At 49.9% G+C, this 24,131-nt stretch overlaps 1 protein-coding gene across 4 annotated transcripts in view; it reads left to right on the top strand.

The window, feature by feature from the left end:
* ENOX2 (ecto-NOX disulfide-thiol exchanger 2) overlaps positions 1-24,131 on the top strand; it is a 136,667-nt gene that overhangs the window by 70,216 nt on the left and 42,320 nt on the right. For all 4 annotated transcript variants that reach the window (XM_074964353.1, XM_074964355.1, XM_074964351.1 and 1 more), the window contains exons 4-7: positions 983-1,138; positions 5,538-5,744; positions 13,784-14,017; positions 23,804-24,016. In XM_074964353.1, coding sequence (XP_074820454.1) covers positions 983-1,138; positions 5,538-5,744; positions 13,784-14,017; positions 23,804-24,016 — 810 coding nt within the window. The remainder of the gene's footprint in view (positions 1-982; positions 1,139-5,537; positions 5,745-13,783; positions 14,018-23,803; positions 24,017-24,131) is intronic.

A 24,131-nucleotide genomic window follows, 5' to 3' on the forward strand; every position in this document is an offset into this window, starting at 1 on the left:
GCAGACTCAGGAAGAGCACAGTGCACTGGTTACACTTTGGTCACATTTTCAGTTTTCTTTGCAATCTTTATTTTAAAATGATATTCTTCATGTAAAATGTCCACACCATTCTGTCAATGAATCTCTGTCCTGGCCCGCAGCTCTCCTGCTGTTCCATCCTGGGCTCCCTCCACACAGCTGTGTCAATGCACCTGTAGCCCTGCCTCTCTCCAGCAGAGACTGCCTAAATGGGCACGTAGGCTCTAGCTCATTTTCATCTGGGATGGAAAAGATTTGAGGCAGGCTAAGACATGAGTGCAGTCTAATGCGGTGCCGCCAAGAGGGCCCTCTGTTATCACTGCACAGATTGGGGGTGGAGGAGAATCATTAGTGAATTTATCTTTGGTGCAGTATATGGATCCATCGCATTAAGTATCCATGTCAATTGCCTTTGTGCTGTATTCCTGTTAGCAAACAATGAAGCACTGGGCTGTAACAATCACATGTTTCTGATCTGGAAATTGTAATAGCTTCCCTACACAGCTTCTGTTCTTGCTTCTGGGGGAAGGTAGTGGTTCATATTGCACCTGCAGAATGTGTGTTTGGGGTGTGTAGGATAGAAACATTTTCCTAGGTGTGCATGAGAAAGCAAAACATTTCCAATTTTCTGATAGAAAACGGCTTTGATAACATTTCCCATAGCTCTACTTGTGAGTCTCCTCCTCTTTAGTTAAACTAATACCCCAAATTGCTTGTGTGCTGTACCACATCTGTTCACATATTCTTCTCTCTTGTCCTTCCCTTCTTCCCTATGTTTGTCTGTTTACTCACCTGTCATGTATAGTCTCAACCCTCACACCGCGAGTGCTCTGCCCCAGGGCCTGCCTTCGCGTCATTTGTTTGTGTGCTGCCTAACAGAATGAGGCCCTGATTGTGGTGCCTAGGCACAATTGCAGTAGAAATTATAAATAGTAACACTCTTCCTTCTTCTCCCCCATTTCAGACTTTGATCCTGCACTTGGAATGATGACAGGAATTCCACCTATCAACCCCATGATGCCCGGCTTGGGGATAGTTCCTCCACCTATTCCTCCAGATATGCCAGCAGTGAAGGAGATTATTCACTGCAAAAGCTGCACCCTTTTCCCACCCAACCCAAGTAAGACTCTGCTAATGTTCTGGCCCATCACCTCTGTAAGATGGAACATAAGAAAGAATGTCTCTCATTCCTCTTTCTAAATAAGAAGCCAGAAACCACAAGAAAGTGTGATTCATTTAGAAGCATGTGGGAGCCTGTTCCCTGTACCACCCACCAGCACAGCTCGCTGAGGATGTACATTTTAAAGGGTCCACTGATAATAAAGCAAGTTATAAGGCAATAGCACCGATTGGTCCGAACACCTTGTCACTGGCTGTTTATCATTTCACAAGCTCTTTACAATCCGAAGGAATTAGATCTTTTTCAGTAATAAGCCTTGTAATTTGTAGCAGTCAGCGTGTACCCCTGCCCTTTGAATGTTCTGGGTCTAAACTTTATGGTGTGGTTTTCTGCACACATAATTGGGCCACAAAGATGGGAAGATTCTGGAGTAATGGTACAGAAAGGCCACTTTTATCTTAGACACTTGCTGGTGGGAGGCTGAAGAGAGAGTGCTGGTTGATGATCCATGTTTCAGTTCTGTAGCGAGCTCTGCAGGGGTGGGCTGGGAGCATGAATGGAGCCAAGCTTGCTGTAGCACATGTAAGATAAATGCATATAACAGTCTGTACAAATCAATAAGAATCACAGACAGGAACCAACAGAAACCCCAAGACAGGAAGACTAATACACAGAGAAGCAGATGACCAGGAGTCTGAAAACCCTTTCTCCACTCCCAAGTCCATCAGGGGGCTGGAGGGGAGCCCAGGTTCACCCACTCCTCTGGGTACCAGCTCAGGGCCCTCGAACTGGATAAGCAGGATCAGGGTTCATCAACTGTGATAGTGCCCTGAGCTTCTTCCTACCTTCTCCTGGGTCTCTGCAGGCTCTCCAGCCTGTCGGGCAGTTCATCCCCTCCTGGGCTATTGTCTATGGGCAGCTCTTTACTAGCTTGTTGGCAGGAGCGCCTTCACCTTCGTACAGCCTGCTCACTCCTCTGGTAGCCGCCCTGCCCCTCTGCTTCCCAGCCCTTTTATCCTCCCTCCTGCTGTCAGGCTTCCAATCAGCAGTGGCAGGCAGTGCCTGTATTAACCCTTTGGTCACGGGGCCAGCGTGGGATACATACACCCCATGACGGTTCCTGAAAGCAGGTGTGAGGTGCTGCTCCTCAGTGCATGGAGGGCAGGGCTCAGGACAGAATCAATCAGGCAGGGACATTAGCTGTGAGTTACAGAGTAGACAGCAGGGGAGATGTGCAAGTTTCCTGGCGTGCTTTGATTTTCTTCAGGACACCAGCCTCTCCTCAGCACATGTAGACAGTGCTGGCTCTTGGGAGGAGTGCTGGGCCCTGTATGGATAGTGCCTAGCGTGCTCTAGGGGGATGCTGTTCTTCCAGTTGGAGGTGCATGTGAATGCTGTGGGCAGAGCTAGTGCCCCCTGTGCTGGGAGGTCTTAGTCTCCATTCCCCTGGCTCTCCGTCTTGATCAGGTTCATGAGGAGCATGGATTGTGTCTCCAGTAGAGGGCTGTCAGGATGAGGTATGGGCTCAGATCCCTTCCTCCAATGTCCTCTCCCCTTCTCTTCCTTTGCAAGGGCTGTGTCCCAGTTGCCTCTGAGGTCCTGGCTGGTTTGGCTAACTGCTTAGAGCTGGGGCCTGGCGAGTGTGCACTTATGTAGATGTTTCTGTGTGAGAAAAATAGACAATACAGCCTGTCACACATTCAGCCTCCACAGACACGGGGGTTCAGCTACATAGATATTAGCCAGAGGGCTGAATATCTGCATCACCCTGTTCCCAGTGCAAGGCATTTGGCATCTGAATCATAGTCAGGATGGGAAAGAGAGTCCGCCTTTCCGCTGTGGAGCTGAAGATCTGGACATATGGGGAGCTGCATGTCTGATAGGCACCGGGGAAGCATCAGGAGAAGAATTACATGGTTTACAGCCACAGAAACAGCCAGTCAGGCCTCCTCCTGGCTAGAGAGTGGGCTCATGAGTGTCCGCACCCGGCGTACAGCTCTGCTCTCTCATGGGAGGGAACCTTTCCCCATTTCTGCCCTTGAGCTCCCTTTTACAACGACTGCAAGGTCAACTGTCTTCTTCACTGCTTCAGGGGACCTCTTCCATGCCTCCTTCAGAACCCACCCTATCAAGCACCTCTGCCCACAATCCCTGTAAATGGCCTATGTGTGCCCCAGAGGAGGAGGCATCACTCCTCAGTCACCTGAGTTAGTATCGTTACCTTTGGCTGAGGAACATTTGCCTTCTTATTCTAGACTCACCTGGCCTAGAAACACCACCAGAAGCAGAAGCTTACATGCTGAGAGCAGCTGTCACTGTCAGCCTCTGAGCGTCAGCTAGCAGCTTTTCATAATCCTGGGTTAGGCATGGAAATCAAATTAATTTATGGTACTAGCTCTCCGGAGGTGCAGTCAGGCCCTCGCTGTTTGGGGTTATATATCCCCCAAAGTCCCATATTTTTCCAGTCATCAGTGTGGTGTCTGAAAGGTGCTCCTGCTCCTACTCAGCTGGCTCCCTCAAGGCATAGTTCATCAGGACTCCTTGTTTTTTTTAAAAGATAGATTTTAGTTCAAATGGGAATTCATTCAGTGGCCTGTGCTGTGCAGGAGATTAGATTACATTATCACAGGGGTCTTTTCTGGCTTTACAATCTTACAAAAGTCCAAGTAAACAGAAATGCCAGAGCTTCAGGACAAATCCCCTGCCAGCAGCTGTTTTTGGGTTTTCTGAATGTGAAAAAGGTGATTCTGAGCAGCTAACAGATTGTTTTCTTCCCCTGAAATCTGTTTGAAATGAGGGACATGAAAAAAGTATAAAATGGTCTGTAGAAGGAACTTGTGCTCTCCCTGCCTCATAGCATAAGAACAAGGGAAACTTCAATTACATTAAAAAGTGGCAAATTAAATACTGTTAAGAAGAAATATTTTTTCCGCATAATACATAATTAGACTGTGGAACTCATTGTGACAGGTTGTTGGTGAGTCCAAGAATTTAGCAAGATTCAAAGAGGAATTGGACATTTTTATGGATAACAAAACTAGCCAGAGCTATCATAGTTAATGCTAAAAAAAGAATTGGAAGGGAGATAAAATCTCACATTTAAAACAATCCGCGGGGCAGATTATCCCACATCAGCCTACTGTGAGGTTCTTGCACCTTCCTCTGAAGCAGCTGATGCTGCCACTGTCGGAGACTGGATACTGGACTAGATGGACCTTGGGGCTGATCCTATCTGGCAGTTCCTATGAAATAAAAGTGGGGCACTGAAAAGAAACATTGGCTGCAGGAGTGATGCTTATGGAAGGGAAGGATCAGAAAGGCATGTACATTTCATAAGACCACAGCAAGCCGTAAAGTCCTGTGTATGCTCCATTGGGCAGTTTACTAAGGATGTCATGGCACTCTCAGGTATTGAGGACAGGGTAGTGGCTATATGAAATTAATGGAGTAGGATGTTCCCCATATAATGTGCTGCATGGAAGAAGGCACTGAGATATTGGTGGGAGATGAAGCCAGCCTGGCTGGGGATCTCTGGAGCACAACCGTGCTCTTGATGTGCCTGTTCCTGAGGATGTTCCCCTACTATGTGTGCGAGTATTGAGCCAGCACAGCTAGCTCTGTCCCACAAAGTACCTCCCAGACCAGGGGAATCCCCAGCTGCCCAGGTCAGAAGGAGCAGGGTGAGATGCTGGTGTCTTCTGTTGCCTGCCAGTTTGTTTTTTGTAGTTTGGCTGGATTTCTCCTGTGACCAGAGAGTGCAATGGATATTGATTCTGTTGTGGAAAATGGATTTGATATCTCCATGATTTCTGGTTTTGTATCCATTTCAAGATGTTCTTGTTGTCTTCTCGCTTGAGCAGGATTCTTTGTATTCACATGGAGGGGATAGTTTTAATATGACATCTTTTCTGGTTTGTTGTTCTAGTGTCAAGATTTTGAAATGATAAATTAAAGAAAAGCAAAATAAAAAGCATGTAATGAATATCTGATTTCTTTACTAACATTGCAGTAGGGACTACTGTGCACCTGCCCTACTGCCCAGGGCTGGGGCACAGCCTTTGGCGGTGTTCATTGCAGTTGGTTTTGTGTTATCAGTACCCTCGAAGTGCAGCGCTCTCCAGGAGTGACATGCCTCACATTGACTAGGGGAGTGCTTATTAACACTGGGGAATCCATTCATGGCTCTAAAAGTCCAGGATATACCACCTAGTGAACAAGTTCTCTTTGGTAGGCCCCGGTGAATACCATAGATGCCAGTACTCAGTAAAGTAAGATATACTGGGACTAAGCACATGTTCAAAGAAAGTGATGGTTGGCTCTGAGGACTGATAAGTGGATATGTGGAGCACTTGGAGAGGGACCTTCTAACCTCCAGTATTTTACCTCTTGCCATGTGCAGATCTTCCTCCTCCTGCAACGAGAGAGAGGCCCCCAGGGTGCAAGACGGTATTTGTAGGAGGACTACCAGAAAACGGGACCGAGCAGATCATTGTGGAGGTTTTTGAGCAGTGTGGAGAGATCATAGCTATTCGGAAGAGTAAAAAGAACTTCTGCCACATCCGCTTTGCTGAGGAATTCATGGTGGACAAGGCACTCTATCTCTCTGGTAGGCATGCCTTTGCTTCGAATGATGGTTTTGGAAATTGGGACAGAGAAATAGCTGTTTCTGTGTAGTTATATGTGACATGATCTGTTTGTTATTGCTATCTGAAGAGGCGTTTCCTCTTGTTCCCTGTGGTTACTTCTCTCACTGCTGTGGGGTTTGACATCCTCATGCTGGTTTAAATATCTGAAAGTGCCTCCTGGAGTCTTGTTCCCCAGAAAACTCTGCAGAGTATCAGGATGAAGTGAGCTATAGGCAGAAAAATTCCTCCTGCAGTCCTGTGCATTATTGTCCCACTGGGTCTGTTCCAGCAGACTCCCCAAAAGATAAATAAGGGCCATTTAGAATAATAGAATATTAGGGTTGGAAGAGACCTCAGGAGGTCATCTGGTCCAATCCCCTGCTCAAAGCAGGACCAACACCAATTAAATTTGAACATTTAAACAGTAACACTTCAACATTTCAGGTACTGGAGCCATTATATGGGGCCCTTGTGTTTCATCAACATCTTTCCAATAACACGTAGAGCTCCAACAGCACAGAGCATTCATCCTATGACACTCTGATCCTCTGGAGCAGTGGTTCTCAACCTATGGCCCAATCAGCATACAGCTGCGGCCCATGTGACATCCTTAGGGCCATACAGGGAGTATATATATTGTGTGGATGTGACCCACGTAACACACAGAGAGCTGCATATGTGGCCCACAGTGGTAAATAGGTGGAGAACCACTGGTCTGGAGTCATCTCCCCTGCCCCCTTTGTTGTTTTTTGTGATCCACACATCTCTTTTAGTCAGGAAGGTAGCTTTCCTGATGTCAAGAGTCACTGGAGAGTTCCCCTTTACCTGCTTGACTCCATCTGAAGAGGTTTCTCTCCTTACCGTTCCCAGGCTTTATCATTAGGAATTACCCAGTGCCCCTTTGAATGTATTGCATCTGCAGACCTGCATCACTGGGATGTACACAATCTGATGCACCAGACTCAGAGCCATCTCCAAAGCAGCAGCTCCTAGCAGTGATGAGTGCGTGCACTGAACTGATCGTGTACGGCCATAAAAGGGGGCACCAGCCAGAAACTATCTCAGCTGCGTTCCATTGGTTGTAGGCCGCAGGAGCTGAGCTCCATCAGACCGTTATTTGTTTTCTGCCTTTTCCTTGTTTTATTGGGTAATGTTTAAACTGTGGTTGCTTGGTTGTTTCTCAGCTCACTGCATGAGAGTGGGTGCACATGGTTATAGGGCAAGTAGATGTGTAGAAAGCTTTCTTTGGGGGCTTTGTGCAGGGCCCCGAGGCCTCAACGCTTCTAGGGCACCAGCCTCTTTTCATCTGAGACCAACACCAAGTTGTTGTTTTTCAACTAATGCTGGCTCTGCAAGGCTTAAAATTCTCCACACAGACTGCCGTGCAGGAGGCTTGAAATGCCTTGGAGCATGTCTCCAACGAGAGCTCTGCTTCACACAGGACGTGGGAGTCGCATCCAGCGCTCCCAAACTGTGCCAGTTCGGCAGATTGTTTGCTGTCTGTTCCTTGTGTGAGGCACAGCTGCACATGAAACACTTGTGAGCTCTCCAGCCTGACCTTCCTTTTGCCATATTCCAGAAAAAATAAGGTGGCTCCTTGTCCCCAGTCAAAATTCCTTCCTAAAATAGTTTTGGATTTTCCTTTGAATCAGTTGATTAATTGTCTAAATGGATTAGACTTGTGATGCCATTGGTCAGGGTGCTGTGTCTGGCAGGCTTCTTGCCATTCCACAAAAGCCAAAGCAACTCTGGTAACTTAAGAAACAGCTCACTTCAAGCTCCTGCTACAGCTGCTGCTTGGAGCTCTATTCATTTTCTCAGACTTGGCACTGACTGTAAGCCTTGTCCTAGGAGAGCCGTGTTTGTCTCTGTTTCATCGAGATTTGCTCCTCAGCCCTTTTCCTCCTCACTGTTTTCCCACCGGTGGAGATGGATGGAGGTGATCCTTGTAGGAGACAGAAAGGTTCCATACCGGTGTCAGGGGTTGTGCTCCACCTTTTCCAATCTTCTCTGTCTTCTCCACAGTTCATTGGTGGTGTTTGTAACATCTCCCAGTCGGAGAGAATGGTGCTAAGGATGTGTATGAATAGAGCTCCACGCAGCAGCTGTAGCAGGGTCTTGATGTACAGGTCTGCTCGGGCCTACTTCTAAAGCCCAGCCCGGACCTGAATTTGACCTGAGCCCAGGATGCTCCTTGCATCAGGCTCAACTTGTTGGGGCTGAGCTGCAGCCACCAGTAACACTTTCCACTCAAGCAGAAATGGATGCACTAGCTGGGGCAAAGAACGGGGTGGGCAGAAATCTTTTTTCCTTTTGAATCCCTTGACTAAAGCCCAAGCAACAAGAGTCTGCAGAGAGTGCGTGGGAATCATTAAGGGTGAATACAGAGGTACTGCTGCTGCTGAGCACTCTGTGCATGGAGCGTGCCAGCTGCTGCTCAGATCAGCACACGTGAAACACCAACCTTACCCAAATGATCCAGCTGGGCTGCCATAAGCTTGAGATGTATTATCCCGTATCCCTGCGAGGAGTATGCGGGGAGATTCGTGAGTTAGGCCACCTCCCGGCCTCTGTACAGTAGATTGCTCACTGCGGCATCCTGTATGGACAGCGAGTAGGCAAGGTAGTGTTCTTCAAGTGATTGCTCATGTGCATTCCAATAGGTGTGTGTGCGCCGTGTGCATGATCGTCGGAAGGTTTTTCCCCTAGCGGTACTCGTCGGGTCGGCTGTGGAGACCCCTGGAGTGGTGCCTTTATGGTATTATATATAGGTCCCTGCCGACCCGCCGCCTGCTCAGTTCCTTCTTACTGCCCGTGATGGTCATTGGAGCAGCTCAGTCTCTTGCATTCGCAAGTGCCTATCTAGTGGTTCCCTTTTCTTAGTTGTATATAGTTGTTAGTTTGTGATATATTAGTTTGTAGATTAGTTGGACTTACTTCGGGGGGCTTCCCCCTCCGTTCTAATTTCCCCAGGCACCGGGCCATGCCTCGGTTGCAGGGGTTTAAGGCGTGCGAGAGGTGTGTGAAACCTATGCCCACAGGTGATCCGCACGCTGCCTTTCTGAAGTGTTTAGAAGAGAGGGCCATCAGACAGATAAGTGCCTAAGTTGCAGGAACTTCAGACCCAGGACTAAGAGAGAGCGGGACTATCATTTGAAGCTCCACCTGATGGAGTTGGCCCTCCGCCCGCAGCTGGCACCGGAAGTGTCATCGGCATCATTGGTGCGCAGCACCCCGGCCTCGGTGTAGGATGTCCCAGCACTGAAGAAGGACTCCTCCAAGGAGCACCGGCGCCGCTCCCCAACCCGTAAGGCCAGTGCCACCAGGTGGCACCGTTTGCAGTCCCTGGTGCCGCATAAGAAAAAGAAGGCGGACAGGGATTGTTTCCCCGTCAAGAAGCCATGAGGGGACTCCAGCAGGGACCATCCCCCGCCTGACACGCACGGTCTGGGCCTCAAGACCCCGGCACTGTTGACTCCGGCCTCAACGGGAGGCCCGTCGAGTCCGGTGCTGGTGGACTCCCTGAGAGTTTCGCTTGATCTCTCTGGCCACCATCATTTCTTCCCTGGATCCGTGGGACTGGTACACTGCCCTCAATTTGAAAGATGCATACTTCCATATATCCATTATCCCATCCCACAGACGATTCCTGAGATTCGTGGTCAGTGGCCAGCACTATCGGTTCAGGGTGCTCCTGTTCGGGCTCTCGGCGGCCCCCCGGGTATTCACCAAGTGTATGGCAGTCGTGGCAGCCTTCCTTCGCAGACTTCAGGAGCAAGTATTCCCGTACCTAGACGCCTGGCTCATCAAGGTCGAGTCCCAAGCATGGGCCGCACAGCATGTGTCCCTGGCCCGGGCCACATTCCACAGGCTGGGCCTCATACTGAACGTTTCCAAATCCACACTGGCCCCAACGCAGAGAATAGAATTCATAGGGGCTCTCTTGGAGTCCACACAGGCAAGGGCGTTCCTGCCGGAGTTATACTTCCAAGCACTCATGGACATTATTGAAAACCTTCGCCGATTTCCCACAACCACGGCCAGAAATGGCATGAAACTGTTGGGGCATTTGGCAGCCTGCACATATGTGGTCCAGCGCGCCAGGTTACACCTTCGGCCCCTCCAAGTGTGGCTGGCATGGGTGGACAGGCCGGGCAGGGACCGGCTGGAAGTGATAGTTACCCTCCCCCCTTGCATCCTCGAGTCCCTCCACTAGTGGCCGCAACCACAAGTTTGTGCGGGAGTACCCTCTGCTAAACCCCATCCTACACTATCCCTAGACACGGACGCCTCAGCGCTCGAATGGGGAGCGTACCTGGGCAATATCAGAACCCAAGGCCTATGGTCCCACACAGAACTATCGCTGCATATTAATGTAAGGGAGCTGAGGACAGTTCGTCTGGCATGCCAACCGTTCGAGGCCTGCCTGCAGGGCACATGTGTGTCAGTGCTGACAAACAAGCAGGGTGGTGCTCGCTCCTCTCCTCTGTGCCAGGAAGCCCTCAAGCTGTGGGATTTTTGCATCGCCCACTCGATGCACCTAGAGGTGTCGCGCTTTCCAGGAGTGCAAAACGAGCTAGCTGACCGCCTCAGCTGCTCGTTTCACGGTCATGAATGGTCCCTCAGGTCAGACATCGCACACTCAATTTTCCAGAGATGGGCCTTTTCCCCACGTAGATCAGTTTGCGACACAGAACAACAGGAAGTGCCAGCGATTCTGCTCATTTCTGAAGCACAGCCCAGGCTCCATCGCGGACGCCTTTCACCTTTCATGGGTGAGTCACGTGCTGTATGCTTTCCCACCCTTCCCTCTCATACACAAAGTCCTCCTCAAGACTCACCGGGACGGTGCTTCCTTGATCCTCATAGCACCAGCGTGGCCCCGCCAGCACTGGTTCACCATGCTGTTGAACCTCTCAGTGGACAGACCAGTGACGCTTCCTGTGCCCCTGACCCTAATCACACAAGACCATGGCTGTCTGCAACACCCCAATCTGGAGTCCCTCCACCTCATGGCTTGGAAACTCCATGGCTGAACCCTCTTGAGCTTCAGTGTTCGGACCCAGTGCGGGAGTCCTGCTGGGAAGGAGGAAACCCTCCACTTGTGCCACGTACCTGGCAAATTGGAAGCCTTTTTCCATTTGGTCTCTGCAAAAAGGAACCGAACTGCAACTACCTCCAATTCCCCTTATTTTGGACTACCTGTTATACCTTAAGCAGTAGGGTGTTAGCAATATCATCTCTAAGGGTACACCTTGCTGCTATTTCGGCCTTTCACCCAGGGGCAGCGGGTGGGTCAGTGTTCGGTAATCTCATGGTGGGCAGGTTTCTCAGGGGCTTAGACAGACTTTATCCCCCAGGTACAGGTACAATGGCCCGTTCCCCACTGGGACCTCAACCTGGTCCTGTCCGCACTCATGGGGCCCCCGTTCAAACCTGTGGCAACCTGCCCTCTGTCCTACCTCTCCTGGAAGGTGGCCTTTCTGGTGGCCATAACCTCGGCCAGAAGGATATCCAAGCTCAGAGCGCTGACTTCCAAACCACCCTATATGGTCTTTTATAAAGACAAGGTGCAGCTACGCCCTCACCCTGCATTTCTGTGTATGTGAACCAAGACATATTTTTACCTATGTTCTTCCCTAAATCGCATGCCAGTGGTAGGGAGCACATGTTCCATTCCCTGGATGTTAGGCTTGCCCTAGCATTCTACACTGAGCACACAAAGCCATTTTGTAAGTCACCACAGCTCTTTACTGCAATCGCAGAAAGGATGAGGGGGCTTCCGATCTTGTCCAGCGTATTTCATCATGGATCACGTCCTGTATCAGGACTTGCTATGACCTGGCAAAAATTCCAGCCCCTTAGCCTACGGTGCACTCCATGGGAGCGCAAGTGTTGTCCACAGCATTCCTGGCGCAGGTCCCCATCCAGGACATATGAATGGCAGCAATGTGGTCTTCCATCCACACCTTCACGTCACACTACGCCATTACCCAGCAGGCGAGGGATGTTGCAGCCTTTGGCAGGGCAGTCCTGCACTCAGCAACCAGGTAAACTCCGATCCCTCCCCCAGGGAAACTGCTTGGAAGTCACCTATTGGAATGCACACAAGCAATCACTCAAGGAAGAAAAAATGGTTACCTACCTTTTGTAACTGTTGTTCTTTGAGATGTGTTGCTCATGTCCATTCCAAATCCCGCCTGCCTCCCCTCTGTCGGAGAATTCCGGCAAGAAGGAACTGAGCAGGAGGTGGGTCGGCAGGGACCTATATACACTGCCGTGAAGGCGCCACTCCAGAGGTCTCCACAGCCGACCCGATGGGTACTGCTAGGGGAAAAACCTTCCGATGATCGTGCATGCAGTGCATGCACACACCTATTGGAATGGACACGAGCAACGCATTTCGAAGAACAACAGTTACGAAAGATAGGTAACCTTTTTTTATTGCTGGGACTTTGCAATGACAGTTCAGGGCAACCTTAAAAATAAGCGCCTGATGCAGGATTTCCCACACAGTGCAGGACACATGAGAGGTATGAGCACAGCTAATCCAAACCTGACCCGAGAGTGCTGAGTCATTTTCAGATCTGACCCAACCCCGATACTTCCACCCAAACTTGTGTCAGCGCTGCCACCATTGCCTTGTCCTAGGGGCTCAGCCTGGTGGGGCGTCCTGCTCCGCACACTTCATGCCTACGATCCATCTCCAGCTGCCTCCTTCCTATGGCGCCAGCATGGTGGCTGGGATTGCATGCCATAGTCCTTCCGGCTGCTGCTACCTCACCGCGGTCTGTGTGCTGTGGAGTGAGAGGCTCTGCAACTCGTTGGCATGCTTCCTCTGCAGCATACGCAGCTGAATGAGTTAGCAGTGGCAGCTGCGCAGATCCCACGGGCAGGAGGAGGTGATCAGAGACCACTCAACCAGCCCCAATGCTGACTGTGTCAGGCTGTTTTCACACCTGACTCAAACCCAGCACTTGTTGTTAGGTCCTGTCAGGTTGCGAGGCTCTAGTTATTTGTGCAGAATATTAGAAGGATGTGTGAAGGACCCAAGGTGGTTTCTGAATGCTCCTCCATGCAAGCTGAGTCCCATGCACAAATGGGTGTGTTTCTGGTCTAATGCTCATTGCTTTGGATATGGCATGTACACGAGCCCAGACAGGGAAAGGTGGATGTTGAATTCTGCCTAGCAGATGGAGCCAGTTGATGTGAAGTTGACAGCATCAAACATGTGACGATTGCTCTTAACTCCCTAGCTGCTGTCTCTGTTTCTTTCTGGCAGGAGACACTCTACACTTGTGTGCCCTACACTGTAATCACTGTTATTGGTTGATTGGGTAGCTATGTGGAACCAATAGGCAGTCTCTGTTGTGCTGTATGAGCTAGAGTGGGGTGGGCAAACTTTTTGGCCTGAGGGCCACATCGGGGTGTGAAACTGTATGAGGGGCTGGGTAGGGAAGGCTGTGCCCCCCAAACAGCCTGGCCCCTGCCCCCTATTTGCCCCCTCCCACTTCCCGCCCCCGACTGTCCCCCTCAGAACCCCCAACCCCTCCAACCACCCCTGCTCCTTGTCCCCTGCCCCAAACCGCCCCCCGGGATCCCACCCCCTATCCAAACCCCCGCTGTCCCCTGACTTCCCCGACCTATGCACACCCCCGCCCCCTGACACGCCCCCCGGGACTCCCATGCCCTATCCAACCCTCCCTGTTCCCTGACCCCTGACCGCCCCAGAACCTGCTCCCCATCCAACCCCCCTGTCCCCTAACTGGGCCCCAGGACCCCCCGCCCCTAACCGCTCCCTGTCCCCTGACTGCCCCCCAGGACCCCCAACCCAACCCCCACACTGCTGTGCATGCGCATCGCCGCCACCCCCTTACCATGTCACTCAGAGTGGCAGGAGCTCGCAGCCCTGGATATGGCCCGCAGGCCATCGTTTACCCACCTCTGAGCTAGAGGCACTATCACCATATGGGTTAGTTATTGTACAAGCTGTCTTTGAATTTTTTGTTGTGACGATTAGGTTATCGTATCAGGCTAGGCTCCAGCACCGACAAAAAGGATACCGGACGCCTCCATGTGGACTTTGCTCAGGCTCGGGATGATCTGTATGAGTGGGAGTGTAAACAGCGGATGCTGGCACGAGAGGAGCGCCATCGCAGAAGAATGGAGGAGGAGAGATTCTGTCCTCCTTCTCCACCCCCTGTTGTCCACTACTCTGACCACGAGTGCAGCATTGTCGCTGAAAAGCTGAAAGGTATGTATTTCTGCAGACTGATTGTTTTTCATAGCAAATAAGAAGAAATGAAACACACCCAGATTTCAGTGGCTTCCTTTACTAGACTGACTAATACCACCACCTGGTACCCTGTAATGGGGTGTTTACCCTTCACAAGGCAGGACTGATAAAGTAGAATAATTAGCCTGATAGGCTGCATCTGGGGAAGAGCCAAGGCCTGGAAGAACTGAGAGAGGATGGACTCCAGCTGGGGGAACAGGAGGGGCTGGTATAAAACCAGGAAGTTGGCAGCAGAAAAGGGCTGCAGGGAAAATAGTCTGCAGTCACTCCCTGAGAGAAGGGAGCTGTGTTTGGGTCTACAGTGCCAGACAGCCTGAAGTTACTGTCTGGGAGGAGGGAGGTTGGGCTGGTAAACATGAGGGGGAGGAGGGACGAGCAAGAAGCAGAACTGAGAAGTAGGAAGATGTAGGAAGCAGTTCAGGGGAAGAGCAATATGGTGAGGGAGTGAGCAGGCCACCATTGCTAGTGATAAATAGGTCCGCTACTAGCCACTGGGGGAGTGGCACAGTCAGGGCAGTGAAGGGGAGCCTGCCGTTTTGTATAGAGGGATTTTTGCGTTATGGGGTCCTTGTATTCCCCTGTCTTGATGACTGGTTCCTAGCAGTGCAATCCAGAGATGAAGTTTGGATCTCGACCTCCATGTTGCTCAGACGTCTTTCCTCCCTAGAAGTCAGAGTCAGTGTCGAAAAATCAACTTTGGTTCCCGCACAGTCCCGAGTTTTCAGAGAGGCCTCCATCAATTCAGTTTCAGCACGAGCTTACCTACAAAAGGACAGATTCCAGACTCTGCAAGAACTCATGACCCCAGTAGTCAGCAGTCCATCTGTCCTGGTCAGAACTTGCCTATCCCTCCTTGGCCAACTGGCAGCCCGCATGTATGTCACTGCCTTCGCTTGCCTCCACCTTTGTTGCCTCCAGATTTGTCTCCAGGGAGTTTACTCGCCCATGCAGCACTAGGGACCTTCTGATGACAGTCCCCACTTGAGGTGCTCTCTTCCCTCTTGTGCTGGACGGACCCGTGACATACCTGTGTGAGGATTCCCTTCCTCCCAGGACAGGACAATCATCACACACACATCCCTCATAGTAAGGGGAACACATATGGGAGACCACATGATGCAAGGCACATGGGCCCCTGAGGAATCCTGGATGTATATCAACATCCTGGAACTCTGGGCAGTATAGAGAGCATGTCAAGCTTTTCTCCCATTCACCCACTCCCATCGCGTTCTCATCATGTCAGACAACACTACCACCGTTTATTACATCAACAAACAAGGGGACACAAAAATCAATAATGTGCTGTGACACCTTTGCATTTTTATTTCTGATTTTGTAATAAGAACTTTTTCATTTTTACCATATAATTATAAAATAAATCAATTGGAATATAAATATTGTATTTCCTTTTCAGTGTATAGTATATAGAGCAGTATAAACAAGTCGTCTGTATGAAATTTTAGTTTGTACTGACTTCGCTAGTGCTTTTTTTGTAGTCTGTGTGACAAAGCTCTGACCTTGCCTCCATGGGTCCCGCGTTTCCTGGCGGATTTCGCTAGCCTCAGAGGCTCGCTGTGACCCTCCACGTAACCCTTCTTTCTCTAGAGACAAGGGTCACAGTCTACTGAGGCATTTTCATCATAAACCAGCGAGGGAGGTGAGGAGAAGTTATCCTTCCTTGCACAGTCTCTGTTGTCTCCCAGTCTCAGTGATTAATTGGGGGCAAAGGTGGTGGGTGGGAGCCCGGGCCCACCCTCTACTCCGGGCTCCAGCCCAGGGACCCTAATAGTATCAGCTATGGTAGCTGACCTTTTAGAAACATGACATGTACAATTCCCTGGGCTACTTCCCCCACAGCAGCCCTCACTTCCTCAAGCTCCACTTCACCCTTACCTCAGGGCCTCCTTCCTTGTGCCTGATATGGTGTGTACTACTCAGCCTCTCCAACAGCACAACTTCCTCCCACAGTTCCTGACATGCACACCCACCTGACTAACTGGGAGGCTTTTAACTAGTTTCAGCCAGCCCCTGATTGGCTTCAGGTGTCGCAATCTACATAGCATTCTCCCTGCCTTCTGGAAAGTTCTTAATTGGCCCCAGGTATCTTAATTGACCTGGAGCAGCTTCCATTTCACTTAACCTGGTACCAGGGCTTTGTTTAGCCTGGAGCTAATATATCTATCTCCCACTACTTTTCTATAGCCATCTGGCCTTGCCCCGTCACATCTGTTCTAAAACTAGGCAAATATCAACATGAGTTGATGTACCCCCTGGAAGATCTCTGCGTACCCCCAGGGGTACCCATGGTTGAGAACCACTGCATTATGCTAAACTATCAGTTGTCAGGACCATCTCCAACCCTCGGCGTGAGGGCCCATTCCACGAGAGCCCAGGCATCCACCAGGGGCACCCTCCACAATGTGCTGCTTAGAGACATATGTATGGTGGCCACATGGAGTTTGGTACATACCTTTGCTACACATTACGGCTTGGTTCAGAACTTTGCAACAGGTGCCTCATTCAGCACAGCTGCCCTCCACTCCACTCTTCCGAATTATGTACTGCTTGTTAATCACCCTCAGTGGAATACAATAGGGACCATTACTCAAAGAAGAAGAGGCGGTTACTTACCTGTAAGTGGAGGTTCTTCGAGATGTGTGGCCCTATCTGTATTCCACTTGCTGCCCTCCTTCCCCTCTGCTGCGGATCTGTTGGATTTGCGGCGGTGAAGGAACTGGAGACTGTCCATCTGACGTGTCTGTTATCACCTCAGATTAAACCATGAGGTGAATCAAGGGCAGATCAACAGACACTACTACTTCCAAAATCTACAGCTCTGGATGCATAGTGCAGTGGAATACAGATTGGGACCATGCATCTCGAAGAACCTCCACTTACAGATAAGTAACCTCCTCTTCTCATCTAATGGCTGTTTGGTGGCCTGTACATGAGATGAATCTGTGGATCTAGTTCCAGCCCATTACATCGCACAGGCGTTGTTTATCCTGCCTCGAAGAGATGGCCTGGTGCCCTTCCTAGCAGTTATCTGTCACCAAGATCTGCTGATGCAGATTCCTATAAGGTGCCAAGATCCAGAAAAATTCCCGCTGATGGCGTTGAACATGAGGGGCTGAACCCCTGGAAGCTCAGATACTCTGATCAGCGGCTGGCCTCTGCCAGGATGCTCTCTGGCCAGGATGACTCTCCAACTCCTGAAAGGATTCCATATGCAGAGCATAAATACTCAGATCTCTGGAAGATCTGCAGATTCTGGAGTGCACAACACGGAGCTCTGAGTGTTGTGTGGTGACTCCATTAAAAAGCTGAGCCTTGGCAATGGCTTTGGGTTCTCTCACAATGTCATCTGACAAAGGCAGTCTGGCTTCTCTCCTACACATCTGCAGGTTTCTTAAAGCAGTGGCAAAACTTTGCTTTCTGTTAAAGCTCCTGTACTAGCTGGAAGCTGAACCTTGTTATGGAACACTTCACAGAGCAGCCCTTTCAGCTGATGGTTAACTCATGATATTTCATCTCTATCAAAGTTGCCTGCTTACTGCCAATCACATCTGCTTGAAGGATTAGCAAGTTAAATGCACTGTCTGTCAAGAGGCTTTTCTGCAGCTTTCCCTCAAAAGTAATACTCAGATTTCCTACCTAACATCCATTCTCCTCATCAGCTCAATCAGGACTTCATTCTGTCCTGAGCCCTCTCATCCTCAGGAGATAGAGATGGCACCATTTGGATGTTAGCAGGGCCATCAAGTTTATCTTGGGTGGACAAAGTCATTCAGGAAATTGGATATTTGGTCCATCACTTATGTCACCAAGAACAAGGGACTAGAAGTTTCTGAGACACCCTTCTCTAGGTAGAATTGAACATGTTTGTGGTTATTTAGGGGTTAAAGCCAGGACATTTTTCAGCTGAGGTGGTGACACTTTCCAGGCTAATGTGGGAGGAGCAGCAAAGGCATCAAGACATTAACAGCTACGTTTGTGGTCTTGAGGGTAGGCTAACTGACTTAGAGTAGTAAACTCTCTGCTATGAAAAGACACATTTACAACAAAGTTAAGTGATCTGATTTTGTGTGGCATAAATCTACATAGGGCATATATATTACACAGGCCCAGATTTTCAAAATCTAGTGGTATTGTGTGCCCAACTTGTGACTCCTTAAACGGGTCTGAATCTGAGGGGGTGAGTGTGCTCAGCACTTCCTGAAAATCAGCTGCTTTCAGGTGTCTCATGTTGGGCACCTAACATCACTAGAGACTTTTGAAAATTTGGGCTGCAGTTTCCCAGCTGGTCAGCATGGAACCCCTGCTGCCTAGCGAGAGCCAGTTCCTCCACCCAACAGCTAGAGGTGTGACACAGGCTGAGAACAGCAACCCCTTTCACAAAGGCTAGACAATAGCCTTCATCTGGCAAGTCCTCTCAGTTACTGTTACTTGAGGCGGATATGACCCAGTGACCTAGGGGTAAACAGCTTTTGTGGCCAAGCGTCCCCCTGAACTAACCATTCACCGGTCTCCTGAGCCAGGCACTCCCCGCCGTTCACTAGTCCCCTGAGCCAGGGACACCCTGCTGCCCATCCCTGAGCCAGCCACTCACCTGCTCCTCAGCCAGCCTTTTGCCAGTCCCCCGAGTCAACCACTCACCAGAGTTGGTTGATTGTAACATTTGTTGTTGTTTTATAATAGCCTGAAAGTGACATTCCTTGCTAAACTAATTTTCCATGAAGTAAACATTAAGCTAAATCTTCATGCCTTTACTCAGGCAAGCTGTCTTTGAGTCAATGGGCATTTTGCCAGGGCAAAGGGTGACTAAAACTGGATAGGTATTTCAGGGTTTGATCCATGCCTTTGTATTGTCTCTTCAGTAGAGCTGCACTTAACCCAGCTCTGCTCCAGCGCAGTGGGTGTGAGCTAGCTGGGGGCCTTGCCTTCCTCTGCATTGTATTGCAGCAGCTGCTTTTTCTTCTGGGTTTCTTGGCTGCAAAACGATGTATGATTCTGAGGACAATTCAGATAACAATCTTAAGACAGGTTAGGCCTGAGGCCTAATGTAATGCAGTTGCCCTCTAAAATATGGTCATGATTGGAGAATATTTACAAAAATCCTAGTAGCTAGCCAGATTCATAAATTATCATCAAATACAGCGAAACCACAAAACCTCTAAGATAATCTTTGCAAAGCATGCTTTCCATAAATTGCTGTTCTGGCAGCCCCTGTGTATTTGGTACTTGACTGAAAGCTGGCCATGTTGTGTTTTGAGGAATCTAATCCGGCTAGACTAAGGGTATGTCTACACTACGAAATTAGGTCGAATTTATAGAATTTGATTTTTTAGAAAGCGATATTATACAGTGGATTGTGTGTGTCCCCACGAAGCGCATTAAGTCGGCGGAGTGCGTCCACAGTACTGAGGCTAGTGTCGACTTTCGGAGCGTTGCACTGTGGATAACTATCCCACAGTTCCCGCAGTCTCCACTGCCCATTGGAATTCTGGGTTAAGCTCCCAATGCCTGATGAGGCAAAAACATTGTCGCAGGTGGTTTTGGGTATGTCGTCAGTCGCCCCTCCCTCTGTGAAAGCAATGGCAGACAATTGTTTCGTGCCTTTTTTCCGTGCAGGCGCCACACTGCTTTCAGCAGATGGTGCAGTAGGACTGCTAACTGTCGTCATCGAACCAGCGCTTCCACTGCCACTCTGCTCTCCTGCTCTCCTGATGCTATGAATCCACCTCGCAGGTCCTCTATATGACCGTCATCATCCACCGCTTCTGCTGCCACTCTGCTCTCCTGGTGGTCTCGCAGGGCCGCTTCCGCTGCAACTCTGCTCGGCTGCTCTTGTCTCGCCATAAAACGGCAAGCTTGCAGCCCACTCAGCTGTTGTGTCCTGGCAGCAGATGGTGCAGTAGGTCTGCAAAACTGGTCACCCAACCACCACTTCCCCTGCAACTCTGCTCTCCTGCAGACACCATACCACTGCAAGCATGGAGCCCGCTCAGATCACCGCGGCAATTATGAGCATTGTAAACACTTCGCACATTATCATGCAGTATATGCACAACCAGAACCTGCAAAAACAGGCGAGGAGGCAATGGCAGCACGGTGATGAGAGTGATGAGGACATGGACACAGACTTCTCTCAAAGCACGGGCCCCGGCAGTTTGGCCATCCTGGTGGCAATGGGGCAGGCTCATGCCATGGAACGCTGATTCTGGGCCCGGGAAACAAGCACAAACTGCTGGGACCCCATAGTGTTGCAGGTCTGGGATGATTCCCAGTGGCTGCGAAACTTTCGCATGCATAAGGACACTTTCATGGAACTTTGTGACTTGCTTTCCCCTGCCCTGAAGCGCAAGAATACCAAGATGAGAGCAGCCCTCACAGTTCACAAGCAAGTGGTGATAGCCCTGTGGAAGCTTGCAACGCCAGACAGCTACCGGTCAGTCGGGAATCAATTTGGAGTGGGCAAATCTACTGTGGGGGCTGCTGTGATCCAAGTAGCCAATGGAATTACTGAGCTGTTGCTATCAAGGGTAGTGACTCTGGGAAATGTGCAGGTCATAGTGGATGGCTTTGCTGCAATGGGATTCCCTAACTGTGGTGGGGTGACAGACGGAACGCATATCCCCATCTTGGGACCAGAGCACCAAGGCAGCCAGTACATAAACTGAAAGGAGTACTTTTCAATGGTGCTGCAAGCACTGGTGGATCACAAGGGACATTTCACCAAAATCAACATAGGGTGGCTGGGAAAGGTACATGACGCTCGCATCTTCAGGAACTCTGGTTTGTATGAACAGCTGCAGCAAGGGACTTACTTTCCAGACCAGAAAATGACCGTTGGGGATGTTGAAATGTCTATAGTTATCCTTGGGTACCCAGCCTACCCCTGAATGCCATGGCTCATGAAGCCGTACACAGGCACCCTGGACACTAGTCAGGAGCTGTTCAACTATAGGCTGAGCAAGCGCAGAATGGTGGTAAAATGTGCATTTGGACGTTTAAAAGCGCACAGGCACAGTTTACTGACTCGCTTAGACCTCAGCGAAACCAATATTCCCATTGTTATTACTGCTTGCTGTGCGCTCCACAATATCTGTGAGAGTAAGGGGGAGACGTTTATGGCGGGGTGGGAGGTTGAGGCAAATCACCTGGCCGCTGATTATCTGCAACCAGACACCAGGGCCGTTACAAGAGCACAGCAGGGCGCGCTGCGCATCAGAGAAGCTTTGAAAACCAGTTTCATGGCTGAGCAGACTACGGTGTGACAGTTCTGTTTGTTTCTCTTTGATGAAAACCCGCCCCCTTGGTTCATTCTACTTTCCTGTAAGCTAAGTACTCTCCCCTTCCTCCTTCGATCACCGCTTGCAGAGGCAATAAAGTCGTTGTTTCAAATTCATGTATTCTTTATTAATTTGTCACACAAATAGGGGGATAACTGCCAAGGTAGCCCGGGAGGAGGAAAGCACCGGGTGGGGTAGGGGAGGAGGGAAGGACAAGGCCACACTGCACTTCAAAACTTATTGAATGCCAGCCTTCTGTTGCTTGGCAGTCTTCTGGGGTGGAGTGTTTGGGTGCCTGGAGCCCCCTCCCCTGTGTTCTTGGGCATCTGGCTGAGGAGGCTTTGGAACTTGGGGAGGAGGGCGGTTGGTTACACGGGCTGCAGTGGCGGTCTGTGCCTTTCCTGCACCTCAACCATATGCCGGAGCATATCAGTTTGACCCTCCAGTAGCCTCAGCATTGCATCCTGCCTCCTTTCATCATGCTGCCACCACCTTTCCTCTTGATCCTGCAACCTCTCCTGTTGCTCCCGCCACTTGTCCTCTTGCGTGTCCCTCCTGTCCTCGCATTCATTTTGTGCTTTCCTGGACTCTGCCATTGTCTGCCTCCACACATTCTGCTGGGCCCTTTCAGTTTGGGTGGACAGCATGAGCTCAGAGGACATTTCATCGCGAGTGCGGTTTTTTTGCCTTCTTATCTGTGCTAGCCTCTGGGACGGAAATGCTAGTCGCAGCGTTGAAACATTTGCAGCTGTGGGAGGAAAAAAAGGGAAATTAAAATTGAAAAAGACACATGGGCCATTTAAAAGGAGGGGCTGGTGTTTTCGGGTTAATGTGCAGCACAAACCCAACTAACCCCCCCCACCACACACACACCCAATTCTCTTGGATGATCGCTTCACTCCTCCCCCCACCTCGTTTCTAACAGCGGGGATGATTTCTTTTCAGCCACAGTCAAACAGCCCAGCAGGAACGGCCAACCTCTGAATGTCCCCTTAATAAAATTCCCCTATTTCAACCAGGTGACCATGAATGATATCACTCTTCTGAGGATAACACAGAGTGATAAAGAATGGATGTTGCTTGAATGCCAGCAAACACTGGGACCACATGCTACCATGCTTTCTTATGCAATGATTCCAGAGTACGTGCTACTGACCTGCCGTGGTAAAGTGTCCTACCATGGAGGACGCAATAAGGCTGCCTTCCCCAGAAACCTTTTGCAAAGGCGTTGGGACTACCTCCAGGAGAGCTTCATTGTGATGTCCCTGGAGGATTTCCGCTCCATCCCCAGACATGTTAAAAGACTTTTCCAGTAGCTGTACTGGCCGCAGATGCATCCCAAGTCTTCAGGGCAAATTAATCATTACAACACGCTTGCTTTTAAACCGTGCATTATATTTACAAAGGTACACTCACCAGAGGTGCCTTCTCTGCCTTCAAGGTCTGGGAGCCCTGGTTGGGAGGGTACTATCTCCAGGGTGATAAACAGTTCCTGGCTGTTGGGGAGAATGGTTTCTCTGCTTGCCTGGTGTGCGCTATCTTCAACTTCCCCTCCTCATCATCTTCCTTGTCCCCAAAATCCTCATCCCTGTTGTGTGAGACTCCCTTGCAGGAGTCCACATACAGGTGTGGGGTAATTGTAGGGGTACCTCCTAGAATGGCATGCAGCTCATCATAGAAGTGGCATGTCTGGGGCTCTGACCCCGAATGGGCGTTTGCCTCTTGGGTTTTTTGGTAGGCTTGCCTGAGTTCCTTAAGTTGCATGCGGCACTGCTGCTGGTCCATGTGATAGCCTCTGTCCTTCATGCCGTTGGAGATTTTTTCAAATATTTTGGCATTTCGTCTTTTCAAATGGAGTTCTGATAGCACGGATTCCTCTCCCCATACAGCGATCAGATCCAGTACCTCCCGTTCAGTCCATGCTGGAGCTCTTTTGCGATTCTGGGACTCCATGGTCACCTCTGCTGATGAGATCTGCATGGTCACCTTTGCTGATCAGCTTGCTACGCTGGCCAAACAGGAAATGAAATTCAGAAGTTCGCGGGGCTTTTCCTGTCTACCTGGCCAGTGCATCTGAGTTAGAGAGCTGTCCAGAGCGGTCACAATGGAGCACTGTGGGATAGCTCCCGGAGGCCAATACTGTCAAATTGTGTCCACACTAACCCAGATTTTACCCGGCGATGTCGATTTCAGCGCTAATCCCCTCGTTGGGGAGGAGTACAGAAATCGATTTTAAGAGCCCATTAAGTTGATAAAAATGGCTTCGTTGTGTGGATGGGTGCAGGGTTAAATCGATCTAACGCTGCTAAATTCGACCTAAACTCATTGTGTAGACCAGGGCTAAGCAAATAGTTCAGTGCTGACTGCTGGGAAGGTGGCTGCTGAACAGCTGAGCCACTGGAAATGACTCTGCAGATTTTGCCTGTTCTAAAGATTTTCTGTTTTGACCCAGACGATTCCAAGTTCTTGGAAGCAGTGCAGACCTTGGTGACCTGGATAGAACGTGGGGAAGTGAACAGGCGGAGTGCAAACAACTTCTACTCCATGATCCAGTCAGCTAACAGCCACATTCGCAGATTGATGAACGAGAAAGCAGCCCATGAGAAAGAGATGGAGGAAGCTAAGGAGAAATTTAAGCTTGCTCTTTCAGGAATTCTAGTTCAGTGTGAGTAGTATTTCTGCACTGAGTGTAGTTCATGTATTACTGGGAGATTTTTTTGATTTTGAGGGGGTGCAGCAAATTCAGCAAGACCCCAGAAAATATAATCACCATGGCTGGA

The sequence above is a fragment of the Natator depressus genome, chromosome 9, assembly GCF_965152275.1.
Source record: "Natator depressus isolate rNatDep1 chromosome 9, rNatDep2.hap1, whole genome shotgun sequence".
NCBI lineage: Eukaryota > Metazoa > Chordata > Testudines > Cheloniidae > Natator > Natator depressus.